The sequence below is a fragment of the Cryptomeria japonica genome, chromosome 3 (assembly GCF_030272615.1).
Source record: "Cryptomeria japonica chromosome 3, Sugi_1.0, whole genome shotgun sequence".
In the NCBI taxonomy this organism is placed as follows: domain Eukaryota; kingdom Viridiplantae; phylum Streptophyta; class Pinopsida; order Cupressales; family Cupressaceae; genus Cryptomeria; species Cryptomeria japonica.
In genome coordinates this window covers 196377659-196395572 of record NC_081407.1, presented here as the reverse complement: position 1 = coordinate 196395572, position 17914 = coordinate 196377659, and the positions used below count along the sequence as shown (strand labels likewise).

Below are 17914 nucleotides of genomic sequence, written 5' to 3'. Positions count from 1 at the left end.
GAAAATAATAGGTGACAAGCTTCTAATCCAATCAAAACTGCATGAGTTATATGAAAAAGTAAAGTTTATTTTAGAACGTAAGGAAAGAAGAGAGAAATGAGAGAAGCACTTGAAAAGAAAAGCCATTTCTGAATTCTTGATCAAGTGGAGGAATTTGCTAGCTGAAGATGCAACATGGAAAGAGAACAGTTCGTTAAGAAGCATCTAGATTTGCTAAATGTTAAAGACAATGTTTGTTTAGAAGGGATGAGCACGTCATTATCCTAATATTCTATCTTTCCAATTGTGATAAGGTTAAGCACTTATTGCATACTTAATCTTAATATTTTTATGTATAGCAGAGTAGCTTGGCAGATAGTAATTGCACTTATGAAAGCTACTGTTATTTTTATTCATCGCCCAGAGTAACCAGCCTTGTTCACTTTCTTAATTGCCCAGAGTAACCAACCAAAAAAAAGTGTTCATTCAAGCCGAACGAAAATTAAGATGTGCTATTAATTTATAATGCATACAAATGAATTGATTGAGGAGAATTCAAAATTTTGATGGTTAGCAAATAAAATTTACAAGTCTGTTTATAATTGAAATGCTGTAAAATGATCCATGACCCAGCAAACGATGCAAAGGGAGGGAAAACAATCCTAAAGCATCTGTAGAATGTTCACTATGAAGTATTTAAGTGAAGAGGGAAAATTTGTGCCATTCTAATCTTCAGACAAACATTAAGATAATAGAAGAGCATAACTAGAGCCTCTGAATCTATTGTCTTCAACAGCAGAGAAGCTGAAAGATGTTTCTGCAGTAAACATGAGTCCTGTGACTTGAGAACTCATCATAGACAATACAAACAAGGATGTGTAGTTTAAAAATGTAGCTGCTTTTAAATAATTATTAAAAAGGTAAAGAACAAACCTTGAATATATCTTCTACAATTGATTGATAGAATGCTCAAGCCTAAAAAGTTCTCGATAATAAAGAAATCTCGAAAAGAATCCTACAACTTTACAAATGGTGTGTGCTCAGCTGAACCAATCCTTCTAAGAAAACAAATGCTCTCTTACATCTCAGCCCACTGAACTTCCACCTAAATCTTATGGATAATAATGACATTACCTTTCCCATTCCTTTCGCATCAACACAACTTCCTGGCCATACAGTATCATGTAGCCTTCTTTACTATAATAAACTTTCAATATTTGAGAGAAAAATCATCTTCCCCAATAGCAATGTAACAGGACTTGGACGGTGCTCATGCAGTGGCTATAACAAAGAATTCTAATCCTGAAAGCTTTCTTGTTTCTTAAAGATTTCTAGTGACTAAAGAGAATGTAGGCAGACGATCAAATCATCAAAACCAAGGCTAATATCATGCCTGAAATCATGCGCATCTTCAAACTATTTTCTTTGTATCTTCTCACTCCATCTAGTCATCGTTGTGTTTTTGATCCTCCAGCTTTGGAAGAAGTACCCTCTTTTGGAACTTGACGGATTGTACCCTTTTGGTTACCAGCCTCTATGCCTTTGGCCTGACTGATTCTGTTTCTTCGATCCTGTGAACACATTTTCTTAAAATTGAATTATACTGCTTCGTAACAAAACACAAACTCTCTTTGTCATCTCCATGCCACAACAAGAGAGAACCATAGTGATCTAAAAAAACACCTTTATGCAGATAACAATTCATATTTTTTTTCTGTGATAATCTGTATCTATCCTTGTTTTGATTAATATATATGCCAGATTTTCAGTCAAAAAGTACCTCTCGAAATAAAAATTCATCTGTCTCATGCATATGCACAACCTGGCCCATCTTAGGTCTCCTGTGGGACTCTGGATCAACACACCTTAATGCAACCAAAAGTGCCTTCTTGAGAGCTCTTGTGGATGGTCTTACTTCTAAACTTGGATCTAAAACTTCTTCCGCACGTTTACTTCCTACCATCATCTTTAACCAATCGACAAGGTTAACCTGCAGCATAAACCCATGTAATTAGTCCAACAAAAACTATAATTACCTCTCCTTTCAAAGCTTCTTAGTCACCAAGGAAAACTTAAACAACAAATATAACAGGCATAATAAAATCAAGACACCTACTTCTCCTGCAGGTCTACCATAGTCAACTGGATCTCTTCCAGTAATAGCCTCGAGGAGAAGGACACCGAAGCTGTATACATCACTTCTTTCATTTAACAACCCCGTATTTGCATATTCTGGAGCAACATAGCTGAAAATAATAATAAAATGACGTAAGAACTAAGGTTATCTTTTGCATTTCTATAGAGGCTACCTTCATACAACTAAAAGCATAACTTGATACCTCAAAGAAACCCAGAAAGTGGTTAGCAGGTGTTTGTTTGACAGAGTATCAAGATGCCTATGATTCAATCCGAAAAGGAAAATTTACTGATGATAAGACTGCATAACACTATCGAATACTGCAATCTAGGTACCTGAAAGTTTGAAACTTGATATAGGATGGTATTACCTTAATGGTATTGAATCTGATATTTAGATTTAAAATGACTACAAACAAAATAAATGTTTTCAAGACATAAGCATGCAAAATATCAACCATAGATGCCTCTTGCCAAGCTAATTATTATATCCACGTGCAAAAATTTGTTTAAAAATATTAAACAAGAACAATGACTAGGTGATGCATAGAGAAGCATAGCCAAGATGTGGTAAAAGCAGAGAGGCATGCAAACCAATACTGTATCAAATATATATATTGGTTTCTATATTTTAGTTTATAATATTTATTTTGTTATATCATGCTTGGTGTCTGTGGTGGTACGTGCGTCTGTTAACTGTTAACAATCTTTTATTTTTTATTTTCTAAACCGTAAACTGGATAAGAAACTAGACAATGTGATGTCATATCCAGATATATTGGACATGGCCCAAATATAAGCTCGTATATAGACGCATCTGGATATAGTATTGACTATATCTGGAGTATCATATCTGTATCCGGACACAGGATAATGAGTATCTGGTAACTCTGGGTAAAAGAGGTAAGTTTTGCTAAGGTAGTAGGTCCAGTTTACAAGTTATCATTGTTGTTATTTTAGTTGGAACTTGTACTAATCATCTTCATAGCAGAAATGTTCCAATACGGTGTGCACATTACTAATGTTTTATTTCAAGCCTACACTTTTATTCCCTGCTAATTTATCTGGTTGTCTTCCAGAAGCAAACTTAAGTAAAGAGGTCAACATGTCAAGCAAAAGCCTTAGGCTTATACTATTTAGTATATAGGAGTAAATGATATTATTTGGCCTCTAGCCTCCATCACTGTTTCTGCCTAGTCTGCGTGACCTCTGAGAACAGTATCAGAGCCATATGGTCAAATGAATTAAGTTATATCTGAAAGAGCTAAGTGTTCTAACACTGTAGGGTTTCCCTCTGGGTTGAGATTTGAGCTTTTATATGTCAGTGATTTGTCTCTGTTGATTGGTTGTTATCTCTAGTTCTTTCTCTCTCTGAAAAACCCTGTAAGTTTATTTCAGATCTACGAAGTAACTTATGCCTAAACAATGGCCAAATTCCAATGATTCTCTGGATTTGATGGTGTTGAATGTATAAATGAGGCAAGTTTTGAAGGTTTGTACGAACTACCTACAGTCCAACCTACTACAAAGGAACTAACGATTGAAGTGGTTCCTGATATAGATACTTCTGAAGATATTGACTCAAGATCTGTAAGTTCTCATAAACCTCCTGTGTGTTTAAAGCTGATTCTGTATATCGTAAAATTGTGTTACACCCTAATCCTTTGAAAAATCTAGTTTCAAGGTCTAGTTTTAAGAAATTTGTTATCCCTCGCATTAAAGTCATAAAAGTCATAGAGTTAACCTTAGAATATGACCCCACATAGGCATTCCAAACAAAAATGTTGTCTGTTTTCCCTCCTGATGAGATTGAATATATCAAAAAACATAAGTATGTGAAATTTGTCCACTTTGGAGCTAACAAGTTCATATAGGATCATGTGTCCCTGTAAATATACAACCAGTCTCTTATTTGTCTCTGTGTGATCGAAAACAATTCTTGTATGAACATGCCTGCCAATTGTCTAGTTTGTCTAGACTAGGAATTCAGTCTGCTTTAATTATTATCCAAATCTTACTGTTGCTGCATGAGATCAAGGTTGTGCAAAAGTCAAGTATGGTTCTTTACACTGTTGGGGTGTATTTTCTTCATTATATGGGTTGGATATATTTGGCAAGTTTAAATACGCTTCAGTCCAGATTCAAGTTTTGTATTCCATGACGAATACAAATAATCCTAAGCTTTTAGAAAATCTGCCTTAAACCAAAACTAGCAATGGTAAAGTTTAGCAATAAAAAGGCCATATAAATACCATTGAGATCCCAGCAGGGTGGAAACTCAACTGGATGCAACATGTAGCCCCAAGACTTCTCGAAGCTACAAGGCCCGTACATAATTTCCAAGGAAACCAGATTAATGTTTTACCCTGCAATCTTTCAAATAGAAATTTCTCTGTCAATCCTTTCTAAGATTCTTTCCATTTTACAAAACCTCTCAGTAGTTCTTCTAGCAGGGAGAAAGCCCAACTTTATGTTGAGGTTGAAGATGAACCAATTAACCAGGGCCCAAATCCTTCTAGGAAACATGAAGCTAAAGACAAGGGAAAAAGGATACTGAGAAATCATCCCTTTTGTGGTATGGTTCAAACCCGTTCTAGAGCTGAAACTCTAGAATAGTACAAAGAACAAGACGTTTCCCTGTAAAAGGTTCATGTAAAATTGCAGATGGCTCTGTTACTACGTTTCAATATACATTTCAGCCATCTAAGCCAGATGAAAAAGAAGCCACTTATGATTACAAGCAGAGTAATTATCTTTCTAGATTTTGTGAATGTTTCCAGCAGAATTTTAATGATCTATGCAGTGATGTTTTGTATATCAGAAATGCTGTAGACCATATTTCTACTAATTTTGCTAAAACAAGCAATACGTATATAATATCCATAATTCAGTTGCTGAGTCCAAAAAATCCCAATCTAACTAAAAGTCCATATATGTCACTTGTTCCTACAACTGCTGAGATACCTTACAAACCCTCATTGGCCATAAAAAGGTAGCCAAAAGAATAAGTCATGCTTCTGTATCTGTCATTCAAGGAACATTTCCTATACAACCATGGTATTTAGATATTGATCACATATGTGATCCAAGCAGGTATCACCAGGCATGGATTAACACTTTTCTATTATTGGAGAACTAACTGGATCGTCAAAAAATGATACAGATTAGTTGTCCAGTATCTTTGGGGCATAAAATTTAACTGGTGGCATAATAAATCTAATGAAGAAAGGATGCTCAAGTGCATTCAAACTGGAGAATATTAGAAGGCCCTAATGGAACTCCTCACCAAGTTCGAGAAGATCCTATCAAACTATTCCTAGATCTTCTAGTTGATGAATTTGCTCTTGAAACTACTTGCAGACGTGAGTGCCAGATGCAAACTATCCTCCAAATGAAGTGTTGTGATCTCAAAGATTTTAAAGAATATTCTGATAATTTTAGGATATTAATATATGAACTTGATGAAGCACACCATGAGTTTGCTAAAACCAAATACCATGAAGGCCTTCCATATAACATCTTTGATAAAGTCATGTATGATATGAAAATCCAAGATCTCACTGATAAATCCACTGTCATTTCTGATTCAATCCAATATGCTAGAGATCATGTCCTCCAGTTTATCAATAATGCTAATTACTATAAAAAATTTACCAAAAATCAAGCAAAGTGTCTTGCTCCTCTATTCACGGAGACCCGCCAATATGGCTGCAATCCATTTACAAAAGAAGGCTGCAAAGCTCACAAGCACTATAAGAAGTGCAAGCTTACTTATCAATGTCACACATTTCCTCGCAAACATTCATATTCGTCAGATTTAATGTTAAGTGATTGCCATACCTATCTGTCGGCATCCATGTAGATCTGCCGATACGGAAGTAGCTAGAGCAATTCTGTATGGAGTTCGGACAGTTTCATGGGATAGCTCAGTTTGTAAATCTCAAGCATAACTACAATGAAAAGAAATGAGTTTTGTAATTTTTCTAGCAGCCTTCCAGAAGCAATCTGAAGAAAAAAGGTCAGCATGTTCAAGCAAAAACCTAAGGCTTGTACTATTTAGGATATATGAGTAAGTGATATTTAATGTAAGGTGATTACTACATATCTATCTGTGGGCATCCATGTAGGTCTGCCAATATGGAAGTAGCTAGAGCAGATCCGGATGGAGTTATAATAGTTTTATAGGATAACTCAGTATGTAAATCTCAACCATAACAACAATGAAAAGAATTGAGTTTTCTAATTTTTCTTGTTGCCTTCCAGAAGCAAACTGAAGTAAAGAGGTTAACATGTTCAAGCAAAAGCCTAACGCTTATAATATTTAATATATATGAGCAAATGATATTTAAGGCAAGGGGACTACCATACATCTGTCTGTGGGCATCCATGTAGGTCTGCCAATATGGAAGTAGCTAGAGCAGTTCTGTATGGAGTTCGATATAGGATAACTCAGTTTATAAATCTCAAGCATAACAACAATGAAAAGAATTGAGTTTTCTAATTTTTCTCTAGAATGATGTTAATAATGTATGTTATTCTTCATTTTATGTTGCAGACAAATAAGATTATGGCATGGTATTAGAGAACATTGTGTGCAAAAAGATATCAACCTGCCTGAGTTGGTAAATAATTAATAAACATTGAGGAAAGAGCACTGCCACTGATGAACAAAATCACTTGAAGGATAGGGATCTGAATCAAATCAAACGTCTGTCTTTCTTTCTTGTTCTTCCTACTCCTTTTAACATTTATTTCAGCAGTTTGACAAATTCAAACAGATCTTAATTTGTGATTTAACTTCAGGAAAGGGAAGTCACAACCAGCATAACAGAGTGACAAGAAAATAGAACCATAAAGGGGAGGTTGTGAAAACTCTGTTAGGCACTCAAAAATAAAGATGGTGATGCTCTTCAAAACATGTCAAGGAGAATTTTTGTCAGAAAGTCTTTTACTGTTCTATGTAAAGAATAAAATAAAAATCATCCTTTTCGAAACAAATTTATGGATATTTGTAGATGCATCATGTCCCATACCATTATATCCTAATGCACCCTTTAAATAGGATCAAATGGTTTTGAAATCCCTTATTCACCATTGTGCCCTGTCTAAAGGATCTTCAGGTGCTTGTAAGTGATACATGTAAAGATCTCTAATACAGTTTAGGAAAAGGTGAAGCGGATAGAATACAACCTCCAAATGATTTTTGAAGAGAAAGTTTTGCAGGTTATTTATGTCAGAAACAAAGTATTAATTCCCATATAAACTAATAATTAATTAGATTCCTAATGATTAAGTTAGCAGATATTGGGGATGGTATATCAGATAAAGTCTTAAATATAGTATGCCGACCATATTGGCTAATCTGTCAGATTCATTTAACACTTCAGCGATTGCTCTAGCTAACTGGGCTGATAGTATTAATTTACGACTTGATTCAATGACTTCCACATTTGTAAGGGAAGAGACAAGGAGGAAGAATAAAGCGGTTGATATAGAAGCTATAGGAGGTTTTGCTTCTAGGAAAGCAAAAGGGCAAACAAACCAGCATGAGGTAGTCTCAAAACAAGGAGAAACAAAGTAGTTTCGCATCTACATCCATCAAGGGAAAATATTTCTACTACCATTATAGGCCCTGCCATTGTATTCAGTTCTGCTAATGAGGATTCAAAGAGGAATTAAATGAAAAAAAGAAGATATGTGCACAGGCAGACACAATTTGGGTGAAGAAGATATATTGTTAAAGGTAGAACTCCTTTAATGATTGATTTTAGACACTAATGCCCCACATGTTCTACCATTCAGGGTGTCTTATATATATATATAATGCCCCACATGTTCTACCATTCAGGGTGTCTTATATATATATATATATATATATATATTCAGGGCTGAAAATTGAATTATTACAGTGTAATTTACTGATTAAAGGTGTATCAACCCCTTTAATGATTGATTTTGGACACTAATACCACACATGTTCCACGATTCAGGGTGACTTAGAATATATATAACATGTATCATTTGTGGTTAAACTGCAGATTGGTCATTGTAAAAGATGAATAACATTTGCATAGCAGAATTTTTATTCAGGGCTTAAAATTGAATTATTACAGTGTAATTTACTAATTAAAAATTTAAAGGTGTATAAGAAAATTGAAAATTCTATAACGCATGGTACCAAGAAGATAGGATGTAAACCCCTACTCCCCTGCTACTCTTTTTGAGCAAATATGGGGCAAAGTATGCATCCGGGATATCCAAAACTGAGAATAGGACATAATTGGAATGCAAGAGCAAGCTTGCTTTCAGTAAAGATGTCTAATCATTTTAATTTTTGGGAAAAACCTAAAGCAACAGCAGTCTATACTTTTGATAGAGTGCCCACACAAGCAGTAACAAGAAAAGCAGCAAAAGAGACATGGTCAGTTATGAAACCCTCCATTGAATATTTTAAGTGTATTGTATTAGTTTTAATCCAACATGCATATTACGGCAGGGATAAGGAAAAATTAGATGCAAAAGTTTTAAGATAATATTTATTTGTACTTTCGAGTACAAAATGGATACAGCAATTTGAGCCAGTCTCAGAAAAAGAGGTTATAAGTAGGGAGCAAAGACAGATACAGATAAGGTGTTTCATAAACCTAAAGAACCATAAAGCTCTTCTAGTATTGGAGTCAAGTTCAGAGGCTACAAGCAGATTCACATTAATCCCAATTACCCTTGCAGCAACAGGCATAGGGCTTGAAATCCCCAGCAGAGTCCAGGAAAGCAGCAGACCATATGGCTACCCCACCTAGATCAAACAATTACTAACTTACCCAGCTAGATGAAGAAAGGAGAGAGTAGGTTTGGCCTCCCGAAACACAAAGCAGAGATCGCCAAAGTGTGGTGACAACTGACAATGGAATAGATGTGAACTAAATGAGGACATCCACGAAGTGCTGGCAATGGATCAGGTAAAAAAAAAAAGAGAATCCCAAGTTGTGGGGTTTTGACAATAAAAGCAACAGAAAGGGCATTAAATGTTGCAGTTAAGATGGAAATGATACCTTCTGCACTTCCAAACAAAACAATTGGAATCAAGCAAAAGGCTCAATAACAAATTTGTTAAAGTGCTTCAAGAGGAACATGGATGTAATGAGTTACCACACACCAAAGGCAGCAAAGAAACTTGGATATAATAAATTACCACAGACCAAAGGTAGAAAAGAAAATTTCACCTAAAAGTTATAAGGATTGAAAGAGATTTATGCTCCTAATCCCAATGCATTCAATAAGATGACCATTGGCCTAAAAAGATATTGAAGGTTCTCACAGATAAAAAATATTGTAATAAAAGCTTAAGCTAGGGTGGTGACAGTTCCAAGAGAAAGCAAAGAAAATTTGGTGATGAAGAAGAACATTTCAAGTTTGGAAAAGCCTCCTGCTATAGTTAAAAGAAATGGGAAAAGTTTTCTCAAATCCAGAGCCTTCTATCAAATAAATAATCCAGGGTGGTGACAGATCCAAGAGAATCAGAAACCAGAAAAAAGTGCAACAAAGAGGAATATTTCAGGATTGAAAAAGACTTCAGCTACAGTTTAAATAAATGGTGAAGGTGAGAATTTGGTTGCCTAAAAGATTTAGGTTGGTCCCCACATACGAAAACAGTTTCATAAGAGCATTTTGGGTTCATAATATCCCAAGCAAAAGAAACAAAAAACATTGTACATTGGAGATGTTGAGATGCATAACATTAAAATAACTTGATGGCAAATCCATGATGACTCCAATGGCAGTTGCAGACAAGCTAGCAAATAGAACAATAAAGTAAGAGGCTCTGTGGTGCCAGAAGAGACAATGGAATTAACTACCAAAAGGTGATTGCAATCTGCAAAAAAGTAAGAAGAATTTGACCTTGATCCGATCTCAAACCCAACCATTATAACAGAGGAATGACAAAAAATCCTAGTACCAGTTTATCTCTAAAAAGTGTAATTTTGTCGTTGACATACACCAAGTGGTAGGTTCAGGTGAGAATTATACATTTACATGCAGATTTGACAATATGGTAGCAGTGTGGGCAGTTTCGTAAGATATTTTACAATATACATCTAAAGCTTACCAATAATAAAAAGAACCATGATAATCAAGTCTTTCACTTATTTTTAGAATATTATGCATTGTGAATTTTGGCCTTCACTTTATATGCGTTAATTAGCCTACATATGAAAACCTCATCTGGACAGTAAGTCAACCAACGCCAGGCATCACACCTAGACTGTGGCTATATGAGCTCCCTGTGACTTTAAGGAGAGATATTGCCAGCTAAGGTGAGCAAACACTTTTCCCTACAGCAGTCAAGAAGGAAGACAACATGATCTAATATCCATGGTAAATTTTACCTGTTTTGAATTATGGTAACTGAGACCACTTCTTCAACTGCAAACTAATGCAAAATGAAAGTATCACATCACCTCTTAGACATAGTGGCAACAAGATTAAAGGTCAAGAGGCATCTTTGTATCTTTGAACATGTGCAGATGTATAGTAGTCTTCAATAAATTCTTGGAATATAAGAGATTACCTCATTCATGGGTAATGGCCAATGAAATTGCCTGCAAATGAATTGCCAATAATTGAAAGCCTAGGAATGGAAGCATATGGAAGCAGATAGTTTACCCAAATGTGCCCATTACTCTTGTGGTAACATGGCTCTTTCCTGACCCAAGAAGCTTTGCTAATCCAAAATCAGACACCTTGGCATTGAAGTCATGATCTATTAAAATGTTGCTCGCTTTAATGTCCCTGTGAACAACCTTTGGCTCCAGTGCCTCATGCAAATATGCCAACCTGTAGATTTTCTAGTCAGATGCACTCTGAACACTGAATTTATGAGAAAGTTAAATGCAAATTACAAATACAGTAAAGCAACAGCATCGAAGTAAACCAAATCCAAAAGACTTTGAAATACTACAGTTTACAATAAAATAATAATGATGTAGGGAGTAGAGAACATCTATATAATAAATTGTCAAGATACAGACGCTTTTGCAGTTCCAAAGATAATCTTCATGCGCGCCTCCCATGTCAGAATGCCTTGTTGCCTCATAGTTCCATGAAGCCATTGCTCCAAATTGCCATTGTCAACATACTCATATACCAAAATCCTATAGGCATTGATGTTTAAAAAATTAAGTAGCGAAAATCATGCAAAATAGAAGATTGAGAAAGGGTGTAAAAACACATTATAAATTTGTTGCTTGTCATATTTTAATTTCATAAAGATAAAGAAATTGTGCCAATGAAAATTGTAGGTGTTTAGTTCATACCTGTGAGTTCCTTCTACACAATATCCAAGCAGTCTGACAAGATTTTTATGTCGTACACGACCAATGGCCTCTACTTCCACCCTGAATTCTTTCTCGGCTTGGCCTCTATGTTACATCAGAGCAATGCAAATGACTTGGCAAGAAAACTCAAAAACTAGAGTGATAACTGATGCTTTGTAACAAGAAGGATTTTAAAAAATGAAGAATGCAATCCGTAAGTACATTATTCAAAGACGATTAAACTTACAAATTGTTAAAAAGGTTCTTAACTGCGACTGTGGTTGCATTTGCAAGTTGACCCTTGTAAACAATTCCATATCCACCTTCACCCAATATATTTTCCTTTGCAAAATAATCTGTAGCAATCTCAAGGTCCCTTAGGGTGAACCAATTACCCCATCCAAGATGTGAAACTTCAGGCATGCCACTCATTAGTGAGGATGTACTCATTGCATAAGATGAAGAGTCTCTATAAATAGAATGTGTCCCTGAGCTCCCCTCATCTCCTGATTGTGGGTTTCTACCCTTTTGTTCACCCATACAACCCCCTGGACTAATTTTCTCTGTATTACGCATCAAAGCCCTATCTGAATCTCTGTCACGAGACTTTCCCTGAATAGTAAGGAGGAGACCATCTGCAATGGGAAAATTGTTAACCCATTTCCTATCAACCTTGACTTCCTTGATCTCCTTTGAAACTGATGGGATCTGGGTCACAGGTATCTTTTCCAGCATTCTCCTTGATTTTCTCCGGGAAGTGAGCCATATAGACAGCATAAAGAGAATTAACACAATGAATGCTCCAACAGCTATGCCAATTAAGACCCATAATTTCAGCCCAAGTATGAATGTCTTCTTAGATAACTCAGCATTCAAGAACCCTTCAGTTGCCATTTTCAAATTCCGCTGCAAGAAAATAAATAAATTAATTAATAGAACAGATATTTTTCAGTGTAGATGCAAACTCTTACAAGACACATCTACCTAAAACCAAACAAAGAACAGAATCCTCCTGATGTACAATAAAAGATATAGCAAAAATTGCCAAGATTAATGTGGCAAAATCCTCACTACCCTAGCTTGCATCTGCTGTGCACCAAACTATGCAAGTAACAACTATATAATAAGAACTTCACAATATTTAAATCCCAATCCCATAAACCTTTCAAATATCCCACAGAAAAACTAAAATTAACTTGTTTCTACAGAACTGCATTGTTGTTTTCGTTAGTAAATCATTTCGCTAAAAATGTCTTTGTATACATCTGTTATTTTTTTTCAGGAAACACTATATAGGATAAATTTAAATTTAAATTCCTGGAAAGCTGCAATGAAAAACACCTTTTTGGGAATTCAATATTACATTCATCCTCAAGGTGCGAAAATTCCCATTTATTTTGGAAAGCATGATCAGCCCTGAAAATGGATTGGCTACGGCAATCAGACAGACAACATTAAGGGTTTAGGATATGTGCTTTAAACAGGCGTATGACCTAGCATGTACCCAAATTAGTAATGCAACATATAAGCAAACTGAAAAATAGAATAAAGTTTTTAAAATATATTAGCCCTGTAATTCAAGTAAGAGATGGCATTGCCGGTATTCATTGAGTTGATAAAGTAATGAAGAGAATTGGTAAAGTTTAGACATGGTACTGTAGGCGTTACCTTAAATCTACAATTAAATACCGCCGCTAATGTATTAATCGGTTTGGGTTTGATAGTAAAAGGGGTGGTGTTAGATCACGTTGCAAATTTCATCTATGCAAGCAGGGCTCCTGAAGAACAATTCCAATACATATTTAAAGGCAAGGTATTAGGGATTAATCTCAATATGGAAGAGAAAGGACCAAAGGGCAAAATCTTTTTGGGTGGAGCATTGCAATTCCAAATAATATGCATTTTGGGCATGTGTACTTACCAGTCAGATACATGGACTAGCTGGGCAGCCTGGAAGCAAAGAATTTCCAAGCACAGCATACATTAACTACTCTTTTTGAGGAAAAATTCTGAAAGCCTGGTAAAAATCCAATTGTTGCAATCTTCTCCAGTTGCCAGGAATCCCTGTAGAAGCACAAAATCATGGGTTTTTGGATTCGTGGTGAAGAAGAACACCTTGGATTTTAGAGCAATGATGAGAAGACCCTTTCCTCTCTTTTACCTCACTTGGACAGCCTTAGACTTGAGGAGAAGCCTCATGGGAGATAGAATGGAGCTCTCTGTGGGCCACCAAGTTGGACAGGCCTAACAGCAACACAATCTTCTAGCCTGTAATGTAATGTATACTGCAAGCAACAGCAATCCCCAGCTCCCCAGTGGTTACAGAATAGACTGGCCTTCACAAATAAAACATTGAATAATATTTCATCGAAGGAATTCAAAGCAACCCAATTCAGAAAACGAAGTAAACCTCCGTCCCATTTGATAGAAACCCGAAGCCTTAAAAATTGGGAAGCATGAGTAAGATTTAAGAAAAACCCAACAAGAGCGAATTTGACGTTAGATTGGCAGGGCATGAAATGAATCCAATTTGAGTGGCAGGCAAGTACATAAAACATGGCACATTTGCACTGTTCTCAAAAACAAAATGTTTGCTACTGCTAAGGCCCTCTCATTCCATTCACTCAACAAAGTCAAATTGTTGCAGAAATCAATAAGTGTTCTTGAGATAGAAGATCAAGCTTGTTGGTTTAGAGATAAATTCATATGTTAAATTGTAAGTTGAGTAGAACTGACTTGGAGTGCTTGTCTTCCAAGCCTTCGTTGGATCTCATTGATGGGGTGTGGTTGTAAAACCCGTAAAAGAGAGAAAATCTCGTGTGTTAAACAAGTTTCTTGACTCTTTGTCGTTAGAATTAGGTACGTATGTCTTACAGTATAATTACTCGGTTAGTAAATATGGAGTCAAAAAATTTCTATTTCATTGGGGGAATATAGAATACAGCCAACAAATCTGGTAAGCATTGGATTAAATTTTTGATATATAAATAAAATATATATTTTTTAAATAGTCTATGGTCTTTGGTGAAAGAGATGATATAAACTTGTTGAATATATATACCATATTCAAAGGATGAAGTTACAAATAGATACTCTTCAATCTTTAATATAAAATTTTAATAAATTAATAATTTATTAATTTAAAATATTTATATTCCAAAAATATCTATATAAAACTTATAATATATTTAATTTCAAAAATGTTGCCCAAAACTTCTTAAATTGACCTTTCACCAATAGAAGTATTGAAATTAGACATGTTTTCATTACTTTTTAAAAATTCAATTATGTCACCTTTCAATATTAAGAGATGACTATCAAATATTTGCAATATATTAATCTATTTTTCTCTTTCACTGGAACACACATAGGAGAAGCTAGTCGTTATAGCGGTACATCGGATTTTGACCAAAAAAAATTGTTGTTTCTACATGTGACTTAATTACTTATAGCTATTGTTCTGGCTTCTGGGTAGTAACGATGCACATTGCGGGATCCATTATGTGAGCAAGGGTAAAAAAGTGGTCATTTCAAAGTGTCACATTATAACTAACTTTACGCACCCATAAATCCTAAATGGTACATCAGATTTCAATGACTTTTTGTGTTGTCTTCGTATGTGACTTAACTAATTATAGCTATCGTTATGGCTTCTAGGTAGTAATGACCCATGTTGTAGGATCTGTCATGCGAGCAAGAGTCAAAAAGTGGTCATTTCAAAGTGTGGCTCAATACCTACTTAAAGATGCCCAATAACTTTTCTCTTAAACCACCTCAAAAAAAAACCAATACTTGTGCACAGATGCCCCATTAGTCTTGCACTATGGGTACCCACAAAGTTGCACAACTCCTCCACTTTAAGTCCAAAAATCCTAACTAGTGGGGTAAAGTGGGGCGACTATTGGTACATGTGAAATTTATTAATGGGCTTTCAGTTATCATTTTTTTGTTTCTTTAAAGTTAATAATTGAAGGGTTGCGTGAGCAAAGAGTGAACAAAAATTGGAACATAGATGGTAAATGATGCTCTTCCCTTACATTATTTATGTATTTAATTGATCCATACTCTTCTTTTGAGTGTCAAGAATTAAAAGATATCTATTTATCAAAATGACTTGAACATGATAAAACTTTATTCATTACAATCCTAAATCATTTTCATATGACTTGAACATGATAAAACTTTATTCATTACAATCCTAAATCATTTTCATATGACTTGAACGAGACTTAATCTTTACTAAACCTATGTAAAATCATTCCACTTCACAAAAAAAAAAAAAACTATTCATATAATTAATAAAATGCATTTCTCCATTATTATTATTATATTTGTAATTTTAAATTTACCATGACTAAATAAACCTGTGATAAAACCTTTACCCTTTCACCGTATAATTGAAATTGCTAGTGAGTACAAGGCTAGGTTACGTAGAAGAGAATATTGATAGATTGTCACGTACATTTTATGGTTTGGATTGATGAAAAAGTGAAAAAGAAAAACTCTCGAGGGGCCTTCACCGTCAAGTAAAAGTCAAAAAAGGGTAAAATATCTCAGCTTTAAAATGGATTGCATTCCTAACCCTATTATTCCTAGTGTCTTCATTTTCAATTCAAAAGCCTTGTGCATGGGCTTGTATGCCCTCACTTTCAAAATATACGTACATTTTACTTTAAACTTTGATATTCCTTATTTTTTTAACACGTGTTACCTATGCTATCAAACTAAAGGGACACAAGATGGTGTTTGGTTGAAGGGATCTTATCTTTTCATTTATTCTTGGTTTAAGATTGAACTTGGGTAATAATTATTGTGATTATAGTTTATATGTGAATAGGGAAAATATCATGATCCCCTATAAAGCACTAGCCTACAACGAAAGAAAATTCCTCTTTTAAGTCATAAGAGAATATCTATGAATTTTTTGAATTGTAATTTGTATATTCATATTAATTTTTATTTAATTTTGGTTTTGTGTAATTAATAAATATTTTGATATAATTATATGTCTAGAGATGATATATTCTTGCGTAAAGTGAAGTTCATTTGGTAATTTTTTTTAATTTTCATATATATTTCCTTATAGTTTACTTTAGTTTATTCTTAGTTACATTTATTCTTCATTATGATTCATTTATGACAAAAATCAATATACTTGTACCGAATTGCTCATATCCCACCTTAATACTTGCATTTGCTTGTCCTTATGCCAATCCCAAGATATGCGAAAGTGATCTAGCATTAAATGAAATTGGCCTTTATAATTCAAATTTTTGAATTTAATGTTTTGTCAACTCCCATTTTTTTCACTAGTAGTTGTGAGTTGACTTGTTATACATTTGTACAATTAAATACTATGTATTGATATTTAAATATTCGATGTTTATTAATTCACAACTAAGAATCATCAATCATTATTCGCAAATCATATGAATTGAAGAGGATAACCATTCTAAGTACATTTTGTTTGGAGCACTACAAGGAACCTAAGTTGAATAGCACTATTCTAGGATACATGCATTCATGATTTATATCTACCATAATTTTGTTAAAGTTTATAAAACGAATAAAATAAAGGGTTGATTGAAGAGAATGTAAACACTTGCAATTCAGTAATATTCCCTTGTGTATTTTTATATAGCACATGTCATTGTTGTTAAGATAAGGTCACATAAACCTTACAATCCTAAGTCATTTTCATATGTATCCATGATCCTTGGAAAGTGTACTTGGATACCTAAAGACATGTTCGATAAATATTTTATTATTATCTAATTATGACTTGTTTTATAGTCATACAAGATGTACACAAACAGTGATGATAGGGATAAGGTATAATGGCAAAATATTCTTTTCAGACATATATTTTGGTCATGAGGCCACATGGACTTGCATATATGTGCATGTTATATGCAAGTTGTCCACGGTGGGGCACCAAGTATTGCATATCAATGCATGTTAGCCATTGGAGTTATGATGAGTAATGGAGCACATAGAGTTGTCCAATATTGCTTAGCTATTTATTGGGCACCCATGTGAAGGCCATGTGATTATTTATTATTTTTATTATGTTTACACGTAGACCACTAAAGGGGGGCATAAAGTTTTGGAGGTGGTGTTTACCTCTTGTTTTGAGATACCACAATTGTATTCTCACTCCAACTTTTCCATTAATTTCCATCTTTGGATATAGAGTTGTATCATTGTTTGGATGTAATGAAGTGCTATAAGATCGAATACATGGAAGGAGTGAATGAGGTAAATGTATTGAAATATTATATACATTTGAAGATAATGCATGCTTGTCCTCTTCTTGGTGAATTTTTTTCTACAAGGGTTTCTCCACATAAATCTTGTGTTGTGAGATGATCTTCTTTAATTTTTAATGTTAGTCTTGGTTTTGTTATCATTAATGAAATAATATTCATTTCTCTAATGTTTTATCTTCATATTTAAGTTATTTTTTGGATGGAAGCCATAAAATC

The 17914-nt window shown here is 34.5% G+C and overlaps 1 protein-coding gene across 3 annotated transcripts; it reads right to left on the bottom strand.

The window, feature by feature from the left end:
- Window positions 1-856: 856 nt before the first annotated feature.
- LOC131061602 (probable receptor-like protein kinase At2g42960) lies at window positions 857-14221 on the bottom strand. Of its 3 annotated transcripts, none has more exons than XM_057995373.2 (9): window positions 13351-14221; window positions 13098-13207; window positions 11677-12335; window positions 11430-11534; window positions 11145-11267; window positions 10780-10950; window positions 2096-2225; window positions 1760-1969; window positions 857-1550 (listed from the first exon to the last, which is right to left on the bottom strand). In XM_057995373.2, the coding sequence occupies exons 3-9, from the start codon at window positions 12321-12323 to the stop codon at window positions 1428-1430; spliced, it is 1509 nt and encodes a 502-aa protein (XP_057851356.1). In that variant the 5' UTR covers window positions 12324-12335; window positions 13098-13207; window positions 13351-14221; the 3' UTR covers window positions 857-1427. The 3 variants fall into 3 exon arrangements, with proteins under 3 accessions (XP_057851356.1, XP_057851355.1, XP_057851354.1); XM_057995372.2 differs by lacking the exon at window positions 13098-13207 and having other exon boundaries at window positions 13351-13493; window positions 13591-14220; XM_057995371.2 differs by lacking the exon at window positions 13098-13207 and having other exon boundaries at window positions 13351-14220.
- Between the last annotated feature and the right edge of the window lie 3693 nt (window positions 14222-17914).